At 35.0% G+C, this 23,017-nt stretch overlaps 1 protein-coding gene across 5 annotated transcripts in view; it reads right to left on the reverse strand.

The window, feature by feature from the left end:
- The window catches only part of ADGRB3 (adhesion G protein-coupled receptor B3), a 416,394-nt gene that overhangs the window by 155,360 nt on the left and 238,017 nt on the right, over positions 1-23,017 (reverse strand). For all 5 annotated transcript variants that reach the window (XM_010216525.2, XM_088539906.1, XM_088539905.1 and 2 more), the window contains 2 exons: positions 21,976-22,078; positions 17,736-17,779 (listed from right to left, as the gene is read on the reverse strand). In XM_010216525.2, the coding sequence (XP_010214827.1) occupies positions 17,736-17,779; positions 21,976-22,078 (147 nt within the window). The remainder of the gene's footprint in view (positions 1-17,735; positions 17,780-21,975; positions 22,079-23,017) is intronic.

The following is a 23,017-nucleotide window of genomic DNA, read 5'->3' on the forward strand; positions in this document are numbered from 1 at the left end:
ACAACACTGAAATGTTGCCATTAGTCACATACACTTGTTGCCATTTTTATGCACACAGGAAAGATTTAAAATGAGGATAAAAATGTCTTCCAAACCAAACACCATCATCATCATCATCTTGCTCTGAGTTTTTTTCTCTCAAAGGGATGTTTTTCCTCCTTATTTTCAAATCCATATAGGATGGCAAAACAACACAAAATGTGTCAGCAAAACACTCATAAAATTTGCCTTTCCATCTATGAAAGGAGCTGGAGAGTTTTAGCCTGAAGATATATGATGGTGGGCTCTAAATGATCTTTTGCAAATTCCTCTAATTTTTTACAAAAAAAAAAAAAAACCTTTCTAGTCCTAAAAATTGAAACTTGCAGAAACTTGAGTCTTGTAGAAATCAATTTGATTTTTTTTTTTAAAAAAAAAGCTAATTCTTTTCACATTTGTACTGTACTGGTTTCAGGCAAGGAGCCAGAGAAGTTGTTTCTGGCTTGTAGGTATAAAAAGCCAGGTACTTAAGCAGTGTGGTAGTGGTGACTATCATCAGGTTTATTCAGACAAAAATTCACATTTATTCAGACATAAAATTCACAAGCCTGAGTTTTGTGTCTAAATATCTTTCTATACTATAGAGTTAGGTGCTTGAGGAGGATATTCCCAGCGATCTTGAATAAAGTCTTCCTAAAACACCAATAGGAAACTAAATAATTTAATCTAAAACTCTGTATTTTAGGCACACATATAAATTGGCTTGTGATCCCTTTTGAATGGGATTGCCAGAAAGTTAGAGGTGGTGTTGTCCTCCACACCTTTCACCCAAAAGAGGGAGACCTGGATTTAGATCTTCCTCTGTCAGAAGGCGAGCAGAGGCATCTCTCATCTCCAAGACTGGGTAGTCGCAGCTGAAAGACCACCTCTGTCCAACCTGAAGCTGTGCTGTGGCAGATTGTCGGTGAATCCGATACTGCCAGAGTCGAGCTTATAGTTGATCACGCTATTGGGGAACTCAGTTTGCTCCTAGGAAGGCGACTGGAATGATAGTCAGCAGACTGTTCGTGAATCTGATACTGACAGAGTTGGGCACACAGCTAACACAGAATTTGGTATTAAGAGATGAGGGCAGCCGCCCCCAGGCCCTCTAAAATTTGAGGACCGTCTGGAATGCAAGGGGATTCATCTCTTACTAAATTTGTCCCTGTCCCCCACAACAAACCGCAACACTTACAGACAATTGTATTGTAACCTTGTTAACTCTCTTTTGAAGTTTTCTTTCACTAAATAAGTAAAAAAGATACTTTCAGTTCTGCAGAGCAAGTGCTTAAATTTAGGGAGACAAACAGTGCCAATAATTTGACAGAAATGCTCATTTAATGTCAAGTTACAAGTTAATACTAGATATTAAGTCCAACTTACCTAGATTGAAGATAATGAGCCTATTTACATAACTAAGTTCACGATACATTACATTGCATTTTGCTACGTTAGTGTTTTGCTTCTCTTTTTCCCACCAAGATTTACAATGGGATACAATCTCTATTTTTGGTAAATGATGAAAAAGATGGCAACCATCACCAGTATAACATTTGGTAAAAATTTCAGCATTTTCAGCTAGTTGGAGAGTTTGTTGAAAACACAAACTGCATTGAATATTTAAAACTTACTTTATATGCAAATATTCAAAAATCTCATAAAAAAGCAAATAAGCTCAAATAAAGTTAGTATTAGATAAATATTTCTAAGTTAACTGATTGTGTGCACAAAGACAAAATAAGTAAGCATTGAATTATTTGGTAACCAGAATAGAGTTTTTTTTTTTTCTGAAAATAAATGCTATCATTTATGTTACTCACTGCATTTTCCCACTGAAGTAACTGCTTGGGAGTTTCCACACGTTTCACTGATTACATTATTGTAAAGGGCAAAATATCCCTCCAACTAAAATTTCATTATTTTTATATATCCTTCTGGAAAGACTGCATAAAATGTAATAAAAAAGTGTGATTTAATGATGATCAGAATTTATGTCCTGTACAGTATACTGAAGAAGAGGCTAAAATAGGAATTTTAAGGGTGAGATAGGAACAAGTGAAAAACAAACTTGATAGCATGTGGAATTATTCAGTACACAGCACAGAAAATCAGTTTTTGAATATTTATAAGCCACAATTCATTAAAGTGTAGTTATAATGCCTCTGATAATGTTTCGTTGTTAATTAGTTTTCTTGCTATGTAGTCCCATCTGCTGACACAAGAAATCCCTGCAAACATGATTTTTTCACCTTAATGGGTTCTACTTTGTATGTGTGAGTGCTATCTGTCTTGTTAAATTAATTTTAATATGTGAGTAAATGAAACCAGTTCAGCAGGTAAGGGAAAGGGCAATGTGATGTGAGCCGTTTAGTTCTGTTTTTAAGTTGTAGAACACATTCTTCACCTAAATTAAGACAGATAGACAGTGGAAAGGTTACTTCTGTGTTTTTAGCCTCTAGGAGTTGATTTAAGAGGCAATCAAAAATACTGAAATACATTTGTTATTAATAAATCACAAGAGGTTTGCCTTCTTTATTTATGTCAATAAATAAAATGAAACCAGATTTTCTGCTTCACAAATTGCAGACCTCCTCAGTATTAAAAAGTATGGTGGAGGAACCATACAGCCCATACAGCCAAAATTGATTCTTTGCCTATATCAACTGATAAATGGTATGTGCTTTTTATGACATAAGTGGAGCTATATAAAGAACAGAACTGTTTAAAACCACACAAAATGCTGCTGTAGAAAAGAAAAGCTGTCAAATATATTAAATCCTTGGCATGTTTGTGCATTTATAGTATATAATATAGGATCCAGGATGCTCTTAAACATACACTGAAAGTCCTATGCAATTCTGAATATGGCATCTGCAAAGCCCAGAAAGATTATAGTCTTGAAAATGTCAAAAAAAGAAAAAAAAAAGTTTGTGACCACTTGCTGTTCTCATTACGACAGTTGTCATGAGAATGCATTGACTGTTTTCCACTTGTTACTGCCATTATAATCTCTGCTCAGTAATGACGCTGACACAATGGAAAGCTGATAATACATTGACCTTCTCATCACTTTACTTCATCAGCAAGCCTGTAATGTGGGCAGAAAATGTCCTCAAAGTGCTTCTGAGAATCTTCCTAATGTTGTCAGATGACCAGTTCCCATTTTGTATTATCTTACCCAAAAGTGAAGCTATGGTAAAATATTACTTTTTTAACCCCTGATTTTCATAACATACACTTTTAAAAGCAAACTTCTGCCTCAGAGCATGGCTGAGTCCCAGTGAGGGCTCATTTCCATTTCATTTAAAAATATTTATCAATTTCCTTTTACAGTTACATTATTAATTTTATTGAATGCATTGTCTGCTGTTCTCTGACAAGATACTGATGCAATATTGGCTGCAGCTTGGGGATAATTCCTCCACAGAGTAACTGGTTTTCACTACGATCTCAATGATCAGCTTAGAAAGCTGGAAAATGCCCATTTCCAATACTAAGCTAGAGGCTCAGAATACATTTTAATTTACTTCTGAATTTTATCCTTCCGTATCCTTTTCTGTGAGTTTCACGTTAACTGTAGATTTTTCATATTTTTAAACACGTGTACTATTTTCATTTCCTTTTGCAAGGAAAATAGCTCTGATGCATTGCTGCTTATTGTGAAAGAAAAGTGAGTTTGAATTCCCTTAGACTGAAGAGGACTTATGACCCTTACTATTCCAGGAAAAGGACTATAACTTAGATTATTTTACAAAATGTGGCACTCAGCTCTATATTTAGTATGTTTTTACACTCAGGAGATAAATTAATCCATTGTCTAAAGAGGAAAATGATACATGAGACAGGATTTTGACTGGTATTAAGACTTCTAAATGTAGGCACCTATAGATATGCGAGGTGTCTAAAGATACGTATAGATATCAGGGGTCTAAACTCCCATTGATGTTTTGCCAGTGACAGAGAGTCTAGAGAACAGTTATCTGTAGCAGGGAGATGCTACCTGTGGCAGCAGGCACCTGAATGTAGACATTAACATTTTGTTGCCTTTATTTTCTTAATTTTGAAATTAATTCTGCTGTTAGGGATTGATTTAATTTCCTACATATAGGAAGATATGTAGGAAATACATATATAGATATACTTATATACTTATACGGACATCTTGGAGTATCTTTGTCTTCTGTTGCTGCTGTTGAAGAGTCTAAGTCTCCTGTATATCTTGTGGATGTATTCTCAGATTGCTTGATACCTGTATTAGGGTATGTAAACTGAGTCTTTAATTCCGTTAATCCTAGGGTTCTAAGACATTTGCATACAAATTATTTCCCATTTGATGGCTCTATGCAGAGTTTCTGCTCAATGTGAGCTAACAGAAAAGAGTAGGAATCCTGTATGTGTCTCCTTTTGAAGCACTTACCTCTTATTTGGCTAACCAAGGGTATTTTAGCACCATATTTAAATAAAATAAATCATCCTGCTACATTCAATGTCCTATATTTTAGAATTCTGCACTTAATTGGAACACTTGAAATGTAGTGAATCTTGCAAAAAGTGTATGAATCTTTTCTTGTTAGAACTGGGTCATTTCAGCAAGATATCATTTTCATATGTCGTGTCACATTGCATTTGTAAAGTGCCTCTCCTTAAACAAACTTAAATCAAAAAACTCTGCCATTATCAAAGGGAAAGTATTAAAATATTGGGTAGTGATGATATATTCCTCAGAATCAAAAACAATAACATCAAAACATCATGGCCCCAAAACACTGATTTCTTGGTTCTTTTAATATATATCCCCTCAGAAGCTGCTGCATCAATCAAATTCAACTGAAAAGGTATAAGTCTGGGCAAACCAAAAGGAAATATGATTTTATAGGCCATAATGTGACATTTAGGTAACAGTTCGAGCTCGCAGCAGCACATAGAGTTGCAAAAGATGAATATCTTTAAAATAGCATGACCACTATATATGGGAACTCCATTCACAAGAGGATGTTTTAGAAAACACCTTCTCACCTTGCTTCCAACCCTCCCTGGTTGTCCCCCACAGCCATCTGAACAAACAACTCTCCTGAAAAAGCTCTCCTGAAAAAGCCCTCCTGAAGTTAAGTGACGAAATAATCATTTTGAATGAGATTTCAACTCAGTCATCTCAATGTTAGGTGTTGGTGCACCTACAAGCTAGTGTTCTATGGTTCCTTAAAACCATGCAAACATGATCTCACTATTTTTGCGAGTAGGCAGGTGTGCACCAAGGACTATTTGACTTCCCTTAACAAGTGCTAGTTATTTTCCACACTACAGAAAGATGCATAATTCTAGTTAGATCACAGGGTTGATAGGCCTAAGAACACCTTTTGATCTAATACGGGCTGAAATATTTGACTCATTGTGATATTTAGACATCTGTATATTTCCATGACCCTGATGATTCTTCTTTATACAAGAAAAATCTCGGAGGAAAAGACGACTGTCTCTGATCAGAGTTTTCTTGTGTCAATCAATTACAGGAATACAGGATCAGAAAAGCCTAGTTCAGATGACAAACAAACACAGAAAACATTCCCTCCAGTCTACAAAGGAAAAAAATACATATATACATATATATGAACATAATTTGGTAAACTTAGCATACTTTTGTCCTGCATTTGTAAAAAAGATGATGTAATGCACATATCCAACATATGTCATCCGAGATAGTTACCTCTTATCTAACATAATATTAACAGCGTGTAAAATCTGACATCAGATAGGATAAATATTTACAGTGTTATGCACAGAATGCCTTGCTCTATACTAGTATAAAGAAACATGTTCCATCTTTTCAATAGTACTTGTTGGAGTGGGGGCATAAACACATTTTGCATATTCTTTTTCCTTAAAGTTTTATTTGTGTGTGCGTGTGTAGATATGACCAAAAAGCATGTGACCACATGCAGACAATGTTCCAAATATATTGACTACTTACAAGAAAAGGAGAAGGGAGGGAAAGAATGGGTTTCATATGAGTGATGTTCATAGAAAAACATATTATTGATTTTTTTCCTATATATGCTACAACTTTCAAAGCATAATTGATTCAAAAAGAGATTAGACTATCTTGTGAATACTGCTAACTGTATCTTTCATTTTGAAATTCCTATACTACTTGCTCCATGACACTAGATTGGTTAAATTCAGGCAAAAGTCATTCAAGTTAAATCTTTCTTTTTTTTTTTCATTTCAAACAAATCTTGTTTCATATCATTATCTGGTACTTGACGTATTTACATTTTCAGTTATTTTAAGTTATTTTATATCAATAAATTCTTGCTGTGAATAGCATTAGAAAAATGCAGTAGATAGATATCAATGAAAATATTCACTGAGATTTCAAAAAGTCATTGAATATACAGACAAAAATGCAAATATGAAGCAGTATAAACCTACATGCATTAGTTGACATCACAGCATACTTGTGTTCAGCAATGAACTGGCATGGATGCAACAACATTTTAATTCATCCTTTTGAGATATGCAAAGAAAATTCTGTAATTTAAAAGATAAACATTTTGCTCTGCTTTCAGAGAGTAATGGAGAGATGTGAAGGAGAAGATAACCACTACAAATTGCATCATTAAGATAACATGTAACACTAAGAATAATAACCAGAGCCTGTGAAATTTAGAATTGTATTATATTCTCCACTGCTTAGAATAATAGCATGGATTGCAGGATGTTATCCCCAGCATATGCACTTGAATGCATACATACATTACCTTTAGATAACTAGCTCTGCAAGATCTATCTCCTACTCAATATTATCAGAGAAGATGATAACATTAAAAAATCATCACAAATATAGCATACTTTCAGCTAAAACTCTATCCAGCCATAATCTAGCAACTATTCAACACAACACTTTCTTAATGAGATTGCTTTGCTTGAAGTTGTTCATCTAGCGTATTACCTTCAGTATAAACATGTTTAAAACCTTATACAGATTTGTACTTTTCTCATTAAGTTCTGGTCATCCTGCATAGTTTAAGATTAGTAAAAGATCTTCTAGTCATACTAAGAGGTAGGTAATATAAATATTGTCCTTGCTAAAATATTCAAAATTTCAATTAAAAATTCTTATTCTTAGTATCTTACTCTTGTCTCTGGGCATCTTAATTTTACAGTAAAATTCAATTCATAACAAATATACTCTTTCAGCCAAATATCAGAAAACATAATGTTGACATCTACTGTTTACACAGGCAGGATGAGATTCTGAACAGAAAAAATCTTATGGAATGTAAGTATGGATAATCAAGGAGGGAACAATAAAAAGAAAATAGGAAACTAGTGTATTTGATCCAAGGTTTGATCTACTCACTTGCTGCAAATGTACAATTCCTGTGCTACAAGCAACTCAATGCATTTTTCTGAATGTTATAATGGTTCGAAAATGAAAGCACTACACCCATCTCCTTTATCCACTCTAACATGCACTATTTGTCTAATATTAGATTAACATCACTTGTGAAGATAACTTCTTTTAATCACAATGGCCTTTGGAAGTCAATCTTATGCGAATGCCTTTTTGTCTTTTTCTGGGGAGGAGGAGGTCCTGCCCCAAACCAGGCCAGATTTTGCAAATGAGGATGTAACTGACGTCATGGATAGGAGCACGTAGGTCTCTGCTTCCCTCTAGTGACTGGTCCAGGACGAACTTCAACTAAATCAGCTCATGTTGTTCAACTATAGCATACAGATTCATCAAAAGATAATCACATACTAAGGTACCTGTGAAGTTGGTGAGATAAAGCATGCATTAAAGGTGCATGCTTATCAATGCATTTGATAAAGTACGGCAGGTTTAAGACGGATGCTTCCCTGAGTGATTTTTATCAGATAAAAACAATTTCTTTGCTGAAGGTGCAAGAATAATAGAGGGACGTTTCAAAATGTCATTCCAAACCTAATAGGCTTAAGATCATTTTACCACGAAATTAAAGTTCTTGTATGAAGAGAAAAACAACTTTAATGGATTACATGATGCTTGATTTATCAAAGAGAAGAGTAATAATATCTGAAGGTCTCAGAGTTGCATCCATGCATTTGGAAGTGAAGAAAAGCAATACTATACTCTCCAAACTTTCAGAAACGCCTTGTATTTTGTTCTATTCTTCATTATGCTTTAGATAAGAATAGTTATACCAGATAAACCCATTTCTTTGTTGTACTGATTGCAAATAAGTTTACAGATAACATGCATTTCTATGCAAATGATGCTGCACACAGTATCATTTTACATAAACAGTTTATACACTTGATCTGTAACCCTGACATTTTTAGTTTCTTAAGGCTGCATATATATATATGCAGTTATAATTTGAAAGACATTCATGTTCTTCTTTCAAAGAACAGAGACAGAGCTCAAGCTGTTCTTTGAAGTCCCAAGTGCTTAAGTAAATTATGCAAGTGATACTCATTTCTTAAATAATAACTTGATGGATAGAAACATAGCCTCAAATACGGGAAATTAAATGTATTCAATACCCCTGAGATTTGTGGTTTTCAGGTATGCTTTTATCAAGAAGAATATTCTCCTCTGTCACAGTGTTCCTCATCCCTCCTGTAGCAGACCAGACCAGTTTGCAAACAGGAGTGAATGTGGATACATCATGAGAAAATGCATCTCATGATGATGATAATGATGAAGACAAAATATTAGGCTTCAAGGTCACGTTCACTCTTGTGTCTGTCTTGATCGTACAATTAATTTACTATGCTAGTACAGTAAATTCAAGAGAAAGTGTCATTCTCTCCATTATACTTATCTTCAGGTAGCCTACAGTCTTACTTCTGGGACAAGCTCTTGCAAGTATGGAAGAGACTCAGTTTTATTTCCTACATGGTGAAGAGTGAAATGAGCCTGAATTTCTCCATGATTTCTCTCTTATTAGGCTATTATATGTAGTGATAATGCTGCCACTTCTGTCAATGTGAACATATTCAGTTCTTCGAAAGACTGCTGGCAGCACCCTTCCTCAGGAGGTGGCTCTATACTGGTTCTCCCATCTTCTAGATGAAGGAAAAAACTTCAAGAGATGGAGTAAAATAATTCAATTTTCTTTTTCAGGCATATTTTAAAGAATATAGATCATGAGACTCCTGGTTCCACACATGGTGTCTGCTAGACATCTGCCTAATCTGTTCAACCAGTCAGAAAAGCTTTAGCTCTTGCAGGAATCACATGTCCAAGCATTTGTGTAACTACAAAACAAAAATGTAGGCATCTTCAAAGTCATAAAATGGTTAGCAATTTTTAGAAATGCCATTATGAACGCAAGAACCAAAGCTGACTTTAAGCATCTAAAACATTTCCTGCATATAGTCCAAACCACTGTTTGAAACAGCGAAACTAAAGAAAAAAAAAGTGAAAAAATCTATATAATGTACTAGGAATGAAAGAAATGCAGTTCTGTAGTTGAGTAGTAAACATATGAAAACATATAAAGAAACTGGCAAGGAAAAATCACTAAAAATGGTCATTCCACAGGTTTGTGAATAATTTCTAATGAATTCTTTTATAGAAATATATTCTTCTTAATTTAATCCTTAGTTACTTGCATATAATTCCATGGATCTTTCCTTATGCACTTGCACAGGCAAGAGGATGACATTTCAGACTAAGAGTAAAATCTTAAAATCTGTTAAGATGATTAAACAACATTGTATGTGATATTAGTATAGGTAAGGTAGCTATGTCACTGATACAACTTGGCAGAATTTTTACCCTTACAACAAAATATCTCAGCACAGAGCACTAAAATAGAATGAGACCAAACAGCAACCTAACCTCTATCATTAAAAATAATCAATCTAAAATAATCTAGACACGAGACAGATATAGCAATATTGATATGGCAGTAATTGCTTCCCTATTGCCAATGGCATGGGAAGGAACAGCAAAAGGCTCCTTCCCACAGCTCTTTCTCACATGGAGAGGTAAAACGCACCCAGACTTCTCATCTTCTCGGATGATGCACTACTGTGTAAGTATGGCATAATGCAAACACCTTTAGTTCTGTTGCACTTTCTGTGAGATAAGCAGAGAAGAAAACTATAAAATAGTTTTCTAGAAACTAGAAAAATATAAAATAATTCAATCTTTAGAGTTCTGCATCATGGCAGGGAAGTGATACGGAATTTGAGAATAGCTACACAGTACACACAGAGCTCAGGAGTCTGGAGCTCTAGCTCTGCCATGGCTTCATGAGCCACCTTAAGCAAACAGCTTGCTTTCGTTTGCTCTATCTTCCTCTATCTATCTGTAAAGACAGAAATGACAACACCAACCTCTGCTGTAAATTGTTTTGAAATCTACAGGCATAAAGAACTATAAGAACTGCAAAATTATAATTATATAAGAGTCTTTTGTAAGCTGCATCAGAGTGGGTGAACACTGTCTTCCTCTACAAGATTCAGTCCAAGTCTTTCATCATGCTGGGCTCACAGATTCTATGCTGCTAGATTCAGGGTGAGGTATTAGTAAGTAAAACAAAGATCACCTCTTACTAAATTTGTTTACATCCATTAATTTTTCTGGAAAAATCAATACAAAACCAAATTATGACCATCTTTTTTTCTGTTCAAAACCTTTTTCAAATGCAGATTATCTCTGTGCACTCACTGTACCCTCAGCGGGTGCCAAAAATCCTTCAAGAATCCAAATCAAATCTTTAAATTTGTTTATGAGGCTACAACCACTAATTCTTATAATCAACATTTTAGAATTATAGTTGCCTGATATTGCAGGAAACCACTATCCTTAGTTCTCTAAAACTGGTATTTAGCAATTGAATTTTCATAAATGGAGTTGATTAATCATTCAGTAAAAACTAAAAAGAAAGCAAACTTATTAGCAAGAATTAATTTAATTTCCTTTTTTTTTGCTGCAATTCTCATGAGGCCATGTAAGTTCTGTTCCTGGTAGTGTAGGTGTCTGTGAAAAGCAGTGTGATAAAAAGAAACTAAATTATAAATTCCTCTCATATATACTGATTCACTTTGTATATGACTTAAGCAAAGAAAATCTTGGGTCTGTCTCTTTTTCAATATACTTTATGTTTTACAGTACCTACATATTTCAGGACTGAGTATTTTTGTATGGTATAATCTGAGCAGTCATTTTTAAATTTAGGTATTACACAGGTTGAACAGTGGTTTGCCACTTGATCAAGATCTGATTCAAACCAGTCAAAGCCTTTCAGTTGGTTGCCATGAAGTTTGGATCACGTTTGTCATTCCAGACTATTTTAATGAAAAAGTTATCTCCAAAGAATATTATTCTGTGGAATGCAATGCTATCATCTGAGCAATTCTTTATGTAAGACTATAAGGAACAGAAGATTATGCAGTGTGCTATTATACAGACTCCATTATGTAATGATCTTCACAAAAGTAGATTCTCAAAGTCTAACAATTGATTGCTGGATAAATTCATTAACGCTTTCATTACATTTCACAGACATAAGCACAGAAACTAACATGAAAAGCAAATTCACTGCCTTCAAAACATGAAGGAAGCAAAGTCCTGCTTTCCTGAAAGCAGGACCTACAAGTCAGATGATAACATGAATGGGACAAGCAAACCCTCAGCTGGCACCCACGGCCAAACTATACTTACATGAATTACATTCAGTAATTTTCTATTTTACTTACAATCCTCCATATCTTCCTGGTGATCAAAATAATATGTGTGTAAAGCATTGTAAGGTAAAGAGGGACTACCATGCACATTTTTTCAGAGGTGAATTCTGCTTTAGGATAATCTAACCATTCAATTATTAGATGGAGACACTTTGAGTTGCAAAGAGTCTTCCTGAACCTACTTTCAAAGGCTTGGAAGAGTAGATTAAATTAAGCCTAATTAAAGATTAACTGAAATGGCTCATGACGGTAGCTTTGAAAAACAAAGTGGAGAGTGGGACAAAGCAGATCAGCGTTCCCCAACAATTTTACCACCAAGCAACAAAATGCAAACATCATTTTGCTAGTATAAATGCAGGCTTCTATCCTACAGCTGAACTGCATTCTGCCCTGCAGACAAATCCATGGGAAAATCGTAACGTAACTGGCAGATACTTCTCTATTTGCATTGCACAAATCCCTTTCTGGACCATTTCTCTGCAACTGCAGACAAATCTATCCAAGGAAAATGAAGGAAGAAAAACAAGCTCTTAGGGATAATAATAATAATAATGTCATAATAAACTTTTTTTTTTAATCTTCTTTTAATAGAGGATGTCATAATAAGTCTGGAATGAATTCCTGAAGTTGTATAAATGCATACCATTTCTCATTTCTCACATGTAGGTGGTATTCACAATTTCACATAGCTTCAGGGTAGAAAATCTAAAGCACTGTCATTGTAAATTAGATATGGCAGTGGGGGAAAAAGTAGAGCAGATCTACCACTTGCCCTAAACAAAAACTGAATCACGTCAAAATCCTAGTAGTATTAAAAATTTCAGCTAATTGTGTTAACTGTGCTTCTGCAAACTGTATAGTAAGCAGGCACAAGCTGCTATGTGTGCACATATGGACAAATAAAAAGCTGTCATACTGGTACAACATCCTGCTGCAGCAATTGGCAGAAAAGATCTACAGAATCCTAAAAGCCCTTTCTTTACCCAGTGCTGTGAAATGTCATGTTGCACTGTGGACAGCAGTTGAGCGTGCCTGCAACAAATGACAGTTTCCTGAGGAGAGCAGATGTGCCCACATTACATAAAACACATTGCTAAAAGAACAGATACCAAATGCATTATTTTTTAATTATCTGCTGATCATTGAAAGTCCCATGTAAGATGTCGACCCATTCCAATTACCCATTTTTCCACTTGCTCCTCATGTGTGCTCATCATTATGGTATTAGCCGAGTGTTACATTTCAAAATGGTACTTCCAATATTCAACACAGTAGAACCAAATTTCTGGCCTCTTAGGGCCTTTCGAGATCCTAACCATGAGTCAGGAATCCTGGATCCAGGATCTGGATCCACTAAGATGATTATCTAACTTTACCAGGTTAAACTTTCATGAGTCCCAGACCTCCATGCAGGCTTTCTATTTTGGCCCCTGTTACAGATTCAGACTTCCAAGAAGGTAACTGAGTTCAAGAGAGATATTAAACAGCCTAATGATTCAGATGGGCCATTTTAAACCTAAAAAGTACCTAAGCACAGGGTCAGAAAAGTTCCTAATGAGGTAGGAAAAAAGAGAGACTGATAAGAAGAACATCAACAATCAAGGTAGCTGTCTGCATGTCAAAGCACTTTCTTGGGGCAGATTACTGAAGACATTACCATGTCTGCAAAATGCAAGAAAACAAAGGTAGCAGCTTGTTGTCAAATTCTTTCTGAAAATCTCCTTTTTTAGTATATTATTTTCTCATTATCCTTGGTTGCAAGACTAAGCTGCAGCAGCCAGGGGAATAATTAGGACTCAGGGTGTTCCACAGGACCTTTCTGACCTAGCAAGACTTCAGCTCATCTTGGAAACAAGCCTACCCCTAGAACACAGTCTATTTCTTAGTGCTCATCTACTGTACAGCAGAACTGCAGATCACTGGTTGCATCCTGCTGATACCCATGTCACTGCTTTTGTCATTTGTTTATATAACTAGCAATGTAGAGATTTTATTCAAAATAGCAGTGTCCATTCAGTTGTGCATGAGTCTAAATATGAATAACCACAAGGGGCTGGATCTGGCACCCTAATTTGCATTGTGCTTTATGCCAAAGTTTGGTCACATTTTTTTTCAGTGGCATGTTATAAATGGAAATTTATGCATACATATGTGGACTCTTTAATCTTCCTGTCTTATACAGTCTTATCTTGACTTATGTAAATAAAGCAGCACTGCAAGAAATCCTGACAGTGATATGGCTAAGATCTTGGTGTGGCAGGGCGACAGACACATGGCAAGATAGGCAAAATTAAAGACTGAGTTGCTCAGACTCACCTTTCCACCTTATAAACGTCTTCCCAAATAACACGGAACAGTTCCATGAAGAGAAGCTAAGTAATACACTCCAAAGGAGATGACAGAGGGGCATGGATCACTTCTGTGACATGTTTCAAACTCCTCAAATAACTTAAATAAAGTGAGGAACTGAAAGCCTGGTTTCTCAGCACCCCAATTAGGTCCTCCAACCATTGGATTACTTGCTAGCTGAAACTCTGCTGTTTCCTTCTTCTCCCTTTATTTCTTTTCCTGAGAGGTAGGAGGGAGTGAGAGAAACTTCCAGGAGTTTCATTTCATCTCAAAATATTGAATTTTATTTATTTTATTTTTTTTTCTGGCGTGGGAAAGTCAGACCTAGGACATGACAAACTTCTTTTCCTTCTCTGAGGATTAACACACTGGAATTAATGTATCACAAACAGTTCCTGGCAGCAGGGCTAGTTCATTTATACTAGACAATGCAAAGCAGGAAAGTTACATTTCTTTCTTTTTAGTTCTCCTCAGAATCTCAATTAAAAATATTTCGCATATTTCCCATACACTGAAAGGAAAAGCAGTCAGATCTTAAAACTTTGTTGAAGGCCAGCACTGATAAATACAAAGTGTGTGAAAAAAAGGGGAAAAGATACCACTCAGATTTCTGGGGAAAAAAATCACAACATTCATTACCATTTCACTCCCTGCAGTTTCATGCAGGGAAGCTGGAAATAGTAAAGAAACAACAAGTACTCATAAATAGTCTGGTTTAAACTAACACAGACAGATATTCTACTTATTTAGGGTACATCGACTGAAATAAAATGCTGAACTATTAGTATTTGAGATTGTTCTTTATAATGCATGCCATAATCTTCTATTCGTTAGTTGTACTGCCTCAGTATTACACACGCACCTGAGTACCTGCCTATGGAGAAGGCACAAGCCTTAACAGATGAATGGAAAACCTAAAATATTATCAAAGGGAAAGGGTTCTCATTTAATCTCATGCCAAAAAAAAAAAAGAAAAAAGAAAAAGGACTAATGCTGCTTTGGCATTTTGGTCTTACCAAATATTCACAAATAGCAACAGCAGAAAAATAGCTTCGAAGATCCTGCTGTGATGAAAAAGCTTATAGATCCAGGACTTTCTTCAAGGGTGGATGAAAACAGAACTCCTAATCACTGATCAGTCTCCTGCGAAGCAGGTCAGGTGGACAAAGTTTCTCGTGTTGTCAGAGGAGTATTGAACGGACAAGTGGAGAAAACTATAATTTACCAAATATGGACTTTGGAGATAAGGACAAGGAGATAAAAGATGTGGGAGAAGTGTCCTACAAGATGGCAAAAAACATTAGAGGTATCTGCTGGCTGGATGCTGATGATAAAAAACAAACATTACTTCCTTCTGAAATGCTCTAAAGCACCTGCTAAATAAAGAGCACTGATTAGCTAAACACATTCAAGTAAAAGTAGACTATTTTTTCTTGGATTAATTCCAAAATTCTTGCCAAATTCTGGTTATACAAAAATCAGACACTTTTGAAGGACACGAACACAACAGAGTTCTGTGGGATTTGCAACATGAGTAAAGCTATTAATCCATTAAATCTGCTCAGAGTGGCCAATTCCTGAGGCTTTAGAGAAAAACAGAAAAACTGAAAGGAAAAACAAGCCACCAAGAACCCGACATTACCAGAAGGCACCTAGCCAATTGTGTAGTTCTGTATGTATTTATTTTTTAAGATGTATAAACAATAGGAAGCCATCCAGACTTACACAGCTTTCATGATAAGTTAAAACTCACAATGTTGGACTGCAAATTCTGTAATATACTAAAGTAGCCACAAATAATACACCCCAAACCTAAAAGAAATATCACTGCAAAAATAAAGTTATGAATTGAGTAATCCCCCCACAGATAACATTAGGGACCTTTTCTTAAGGGATGAAGGGGGAAAAAATGGATTATGCTCTTATTAGTACTGGATTATCACATTACCTACTCAGGCAATAGATAACAGCCCCGTCTCATAAAATAACACACATGGGTAAAATACATGACAGTGCTGACCATGTCAAAATTACTGATACATCATAGCTTATCTTGAATATTTGGTGGCTCAAATAACTTTTCAAGACAGATACATCTCCAAAAATACTACTAATACTTCAAATATTTGCACATCTTCAATAACTACTATTAAATAATAAGACAAGGATGTATTTCTTACAACACCCAATAATTTGGGTTTCTCCCTCATCCCCTGACATTTACATAAATTTTAGATGTTTCAAAAGTTTGCTTTTCCGTTCGAGATTTTGAAGCTTACTGAAACCAGAACCAGCACGTACCACTAAACCTTTCCATAAACAGCTCAAAGAGAATGCAGAGCAAGTGGCAAACGCAAAATACAACATACCATTCGTTTGTGATGGCTTCACACATTCATCCCAAATCCCCTAATGATACCTTTGCATCCCACTGCTAAACCTCCCACCACGCAAATATTTTTCTTTTTGTAGTCCAATTTCATACAAATATGCCTCTGGTATTCTGGCCTGGACCAATGAAACTGGAATATATGCCACAAATATGTGGTACTTAAAGCAATGCAAGTGAAAAAATGGAAAACAAAGCACCTAATGTGTAAGCAAAGCACTGTGGAGAGGCAAAAAAGAATGGCATACAAAACGTTTGAATTCTAAAGGCATAGAATATACGAAATAAATCTCCACACATTTTACGGCAATGGAACATTATGATGTTGCTGGTAAATAAAAGTATTATGATCTTTTCTTAAAGAAGTAGACTGGCACCATTTGTTGGAATAATTTCCAGCACCATGTCCAAAGTTTCTCATTTATACACTATCATGTTGTCAGCCATCTGCATACTGCTATAAACCCAGACTGAAAGATAAACCCACTCACAAGAATCTCAGGCATACAGCTTTTAACAGTATGGAAATTTCTGTAGAATGATATATACCTAGACTAGAAGTCCATCATCATTTGAAAAATACATAAGTATGGCAACCACATAGAACCCTTCCTGAAACACTTATTCTGCGCTTAGGCAAAATTCACCTTCACTTTAATGGTAGACAACACAGCCTTAACTATCCTAAAAGGTTAATACCACAGATTACAACTGCAAATTACAACTGCAGGAACTTGCAACTCTCTCTATAAACCACACTAGTTTTTTTTTCTGCTCTGCTTCTTTACGGTGACTTTTTGTGTTCTTTGTCTGCAGAGAGAGGCACACTGAAAAAAGTAGCAGAAGTCTGCTGGCAAGTTTTCACTGTTTAGCATACGACTTAACTACTACTCCATTTAAAGCAATGTGGAAACTCTCACCAACTAAAATGAAGTTTTCTGTGGTTATCACACTTGTCAATGATATTTCTCACTGTGGTAACAGCAAGTGGGAGCTTTCCTTAGTTATGTCAGATCATTTACCCACTCACATGTTGCCCATCAAGGACCTATCATTCTTAGCCACCCCCATTTTAATCTTGGAAAGGCAAGTTAAAATTACTACTGAGTAACTTCTTCATGAGGTGTATTTCCATTTCCACATCTGCAGAAAGGAAACTGTACTGGAGAATCCCATATTTTCACTCTTTTTCCCTTCTCTCATACTATTCCAGTGACTGACGGACTACTTAAATATTAGTAGCTGCCGTGTAATATTTAAGCCATAGTAATAGAAACCAACATCTGTTACTTACGTTCTTGAATCATCCCACAGCACACAGTAGGGATTCAATGTACCCTAAAAAGCAAACAAAAAAAATATAGTTACTGGTATAGTATGATAGTTTGATGTAATAATTTATTCTGGTCTCCTCCTGCGAGATTATGTTTATATCCTGATGAATTGGTACCGCTGAAATTGCAAAAGATAAATGTTATATACTATGAAATATTTTAAAAGCACTTGAACCTCAAGGCAGAGTATCTGATGGGATGTATCCAGAAGAGATAAGCATTAAGTTGTCAATTTGGTATATCCCAATAGGATTGAAATACAAGAATTAACCTGTTAAGTCTTGATTTAACCACACAGTTCCGGGTATGCTCAGTTGAACTTTAGGTCCGGGAGAATGTGGATGTCAAAATCAGTAATGCCTTTAATTTTAGGCATATCTTTGGCAAAGTAGCCGGATGTTGAGATTTCAGATGACTTAATCAGCAAGATTAGCAGATGACTTAATAAACTGGGTCATAATCAGCAGAGATTTTTGTGCTCAAAATATCTTTTTTGCCTTGAGCTCTACCATCTCAGCTCCACTTTCTTTCAAGTCAGTAGAAGATTTCTGGCTTGATCTATCATTACTTTTCTTGTTTATTTCCCTGTCTATGAAGAGTTAAGTTAAAATTAAAAGCTAAGTTTTAGTCCTAATACAATAAATCTTCCTTTAGCAGAACTCAGATTGACTTAGTAGCCCCTGATTAACTACATAGTGCAAAAACATATTCTTGTTCACCATAAATGTGGGACATTCAGAGTTTTTTAAACTCAGGGCTATAAAAACACATTAGCTGTAGAATACAGCACAGCAACAAATATTTAACAAATCACAAACGATTTGAAGATGGAACGAACTATTTCTTATGTCTAATGTGTAAAGTTCACACAGACACAGGACTCCCGAATATAATTTTATTCTGAAAAGTGCTTTATTTATAGAAAAAAAAAAGATGGTAACAGGTGGAATAAAAGATCTTTTAAATATTTGAATTCTTCTACCCACCTCTTTATCAAAGATAAAAAAAGTTCTGAAGAGGCCTGTAACACAGTTATGTTAGGAAATTTTGATCCTCTACTTCAGGATTTTGCTGATTGCATAGAATTTTATGAATGGATCATAAATACTTAAAATCAAGATATATTTATGGCGCTTTATATTAACATAAGTAAAGAATGTTCCATTCCCTAAGGAATTTATATTATAAAAAAGAAGAAGAGTGAATAGAGCATGGGACAAAGAACTGGATAACAGGCACGTTACTAAAGATTTAGAAACTATGTCCTCCATCACTAGCCAAAAGTGTTCAATTACATTGATAGAAGAGGAGATAGAAGAATAAAACTTAAGAACAGCAAAACAATGGTGCAGATTTTTTTTTTTGAAAAAAGGTATTAAATGTGTCCTACCGCTATGTGAAGAACTCCATCTCCATGCAAACTGATACAGCCATAAGCACATTTAAAAGGTACTCTTAAAGTTAAATTGTAATAAAATGTTGCATATCTGAGATCTGTTTTACCTAGCAGCAGATATTGGATAATTTATGGTAGCTACTCCCACAGGGCAACAAGGGAGAATTCAAAAATGCTTTCAGAAAAAAAAAATACAGGAAAAAAAAAGGTTCCATTCTATAGAATTTCCCAAAACATAAAGAAATAAGACTCCTTGCAGAAACACAGTAAAATCATATAGCTCTCAGACCATAGGTTTCTCTGTTCAGAACTGATTCAGATTTTAAAAAAACATATGTTTGGCCATTTAAGTTATTAAGGAAAGATAAAGCAGGGTAAATGCTATTCCTTAAAACATTCTTGTATGAGGGTTTGCACTGCCAGGTGCAGATGCTTGGAAGGGCAGAGCAGTCTTTAAGAACTTGCTCATTTTATATCCATGTCCAACACCCTTCAAGCATTACAAGGGCCATAAGCAACCTGTCTTCCTGTTTTCTTCACAGACTTTAATCGATTTATTTCCATTTCCACCATATTTCTATGTCTGCCCTCTAAGCAACATCTCCTCATACTGTTGTTGATGAGCCAACCCTTTCCATGAGGGCACCAATCTTTCATCACAGTTCGTACAAGTTAATCATTAAGCTACAGCTAAGGAAGGAGATTCTGTATCTGCTAATGTTTATGACTGTTGCACTGTAGATTAACACACAGGACTTGAATATGCTCAACGCAGACATGCATGTGTGAGTGTGTGTATATATCTCTGTCTGGTACATAAAGATGAACCTTGAAGATGTGTTTGACCACATTGAAAGCTATGCAGCACAATGCCAAGCATTTCCAGTGTCATTAAAGCTTGATGCCCTGTGCTGCTCCTGGCTTGCTATGCTAGTGTCTCTGAAGTTAGAAGATGATAATTCAGAATCTCTCCAGAGCAAACCGAGTTTTGTTTGTGTAGCTGGGGTCTGTTCTTTTGAACTCCTGGAAATTTAATCACATTCATCAACATGTGGACACAGTGAATAAGAACAAATATGTTTTCTAAAAAACACATTGTAACCTACATTCCCACTATGGTCAACTCTCTATTATATATTAGAATTTTTCTGAGAATCCAAATCCCATGTTATATTCCAAAAATCATACACAATTGTGATTTACACTTCCTCTCCAGAATAATATTCTGTTTTAATTAAATACCTTTTTTAAAATAAAATGCAGCAATAATGATAAATTTTTGAGTATATAAACATTTTAGGGGTAATTTGAATTAAACTTAACTCTAACTAAATGATCATACGTCTTTTCTCAAAGTCAGTTATCTAACATTACTTAATTTAGTCACTGGGTAGGGAGCTAAAAGAACAAATGTGTGGGCATATTCAGAGGTTGCTTAAAAATTAGTCATTAAGCGTACTTGGTTACAGAGCATTCTGAATAGTGAAAAGCACTTCAAGACCAAATGTTTTAAAAGAACAAAAATAACAACAAGAAGAGGCATTCCAGAAAAAAAAAAGAAAAAGTAAATGATATAGAATGTCTCTATTTTAATAATTAGTCATGCTTAATTGGCATCATGATTAATCTGTGAGTCATTAATATATAATGTTCAGAATCTAAATGTAAAGTAATACTAGCTTTACCTTACTTTTTTGCATGCAGAATGCCCGTTGAATAGTAATAATACATAATTAAACAAAGTTTTCTTTTCAGATAATTATAGCAAATATTAGAATTAGATTCAGTCTTAAAGAAAGGCCAAACCTATAAAATAATATGTCTATACATCTACAACCTCAGTCCTTTAAGCCACAATCCCATGATGGAAACTAAAATGGGAAGAGAAAATCACTAAACCTTTAAATTGGCTTTTTTAGACAATGAAGTTTCATATCAAAGATTTGGTAACTTGGTAGAAGTCTCTTCTGTAAATTACTCAAACTGATTTAAAAGAATTTTGACCACGACACCTTTAGAAAATTTCTGGAAATTCAGATTGTAGGGATTGTAGGGATGTTAATTCAACCCATTTTTAGTCTAGCACTGTTTGTGTTATGCTGTTTTTAATACCTTGTGATGATAGCTTGTATCAGTATTTTGAATGCTGGCACACCGTTGTCTATTATTATTTTATTTAGTTATTTATTTTCTAAGAGTAGTGACAAATGTAATTATAACCCTATTCTTTTACTACTCTCCACCTCACAGTTGTCCAATTAGTCATTCCTACTTTGAAAGACAGAAATTGTACTCTAATATACGGCAGGATGAAATATACAGAATTAAAAATATTTGCACAAAAATCCCTTATATTTATTTAAAAAATCTATTTTTTTTGAAGTCTGCTACAAGCTATTAGGTGAGAAGGGGCTTTTGAATATAATGTAATGAAAGAAAGAAGAAAAGGCCTGAAGCTCTGTGTGGCTCTACAACCTACACAAGGAACAAAAGGGAAAGCATTCAGCACAATAGCACATTATCAACTGCATCCATCAAAGCAGCTAATGGAGAGTTTTTTATATAAATTGTTGTTTATGTGAAAACCTAAAAAAAACCTCACAGAATAATTAATTTTGTTCTAAGCATGCACATGCATGAAACAAGCATACTTTCTCTTCAAAATGTATTAGAATGTTAATGCGTTTAAGTTTTAGTAATTAAAGTGGATTTTATTAAGAGACATTTAAAACAACTCTGCTTCTTTTTCTCATATTATCTGATAGGTACTCTTGGAAACACATCTTAACTGCCTTTGTACTTACGTTAGACAGATGTGCCAGTTCTATCTCTAGAAAAGAATCCGTAGTTTTGGGTTCAGGTCGTATAGTGACAACGATGATTTTTGAATTAACGACTGTAAAATTTCTGGAAAAAAAAACATGTAAAAGATGGAAGATTTAACTTAATAGCATTAAGTGAAACTACATTAAAAGAAGTATCCTGTGGATATTTTCAGAGACTTTTTGTACCAAAGATTCAATGGGAAAATACTGCTTGGAAATGGTAAATACGGTCACTAGTTACCAACTATACCTTATACATTAAGGACTAAAGAGCAACAGTGACAGCAGAATCAACATTCTTCAAGTGTGATTTACTAATTATAAAGGCATATTGATGACACAGGCAATCAGGCAACATGTAAGCACATCATTCACTTCTTTTAAGGTAGATCTGCTAGTTTGTTTTATATGAGATATTCATTTTCCTTTCAAAGTGTTGTGTTGGCTTTTTTTTATGACTGTTAACTGTAAAAATGTAAGATGGATGAGTGCCATGGGAGAGTCTGCAAATCTGTTAGTTGTGTGCTTTTTTTCATGTGAGAGAAAAAAAAAAGAAAGAAAGAACACACCCACATAGCTGCTCACGTTTTTTGAAAAATCATTGCTTTTGCTGAATGAATGGGCATCCTCATCATCTACATATTTTTAAAGCTATAATCCATGGATGGGCTCTGATTGAAATCCCACTGAATACAATGAGTTTCACACAGATGCCAGACTTGATTAGGTGTCATGTTTTGGCACATGTTTACTCACAATCATATTTTTATGCTAATTTTCTCTAATTCATCACCCCGCTTTCTTTTTATACAAAACATCTATCAGCATATTCTGTGGCTGCCTTTCTAGGACAGATCTAGTATTTCCAAGGTTGTGCTAATATAGGCATAAGGAGGTGCTGACGTGATGTTCATGACTCTAATCCTTGCTTCTTATGACCCCCTCAGGCTTAGAACAATCGCCAGCTACCACACTGGTTGTTTTGTAATCTTTATGATGTTTCTGTCACATATGATGCTGC

This window comes from Tinamus guttatus, unplaced genomic scaffold (genome assembly GCF_059628265.1).
Source record: "Tinamus guttatus ecotype Peru unplaced genomic scaffold, ASM5962826v1 Tinamus_guttatus_pri_ptg000051l, whole genome shotgun sequence".
In the NCBI taxonomy this organism is placed as follows: domain Eukaryota; kingdom Metazoa; phylum Chordata; class Aves; order Tinamiformes; family Tinamidae; genus Tinamus; species Tinamus guttatus.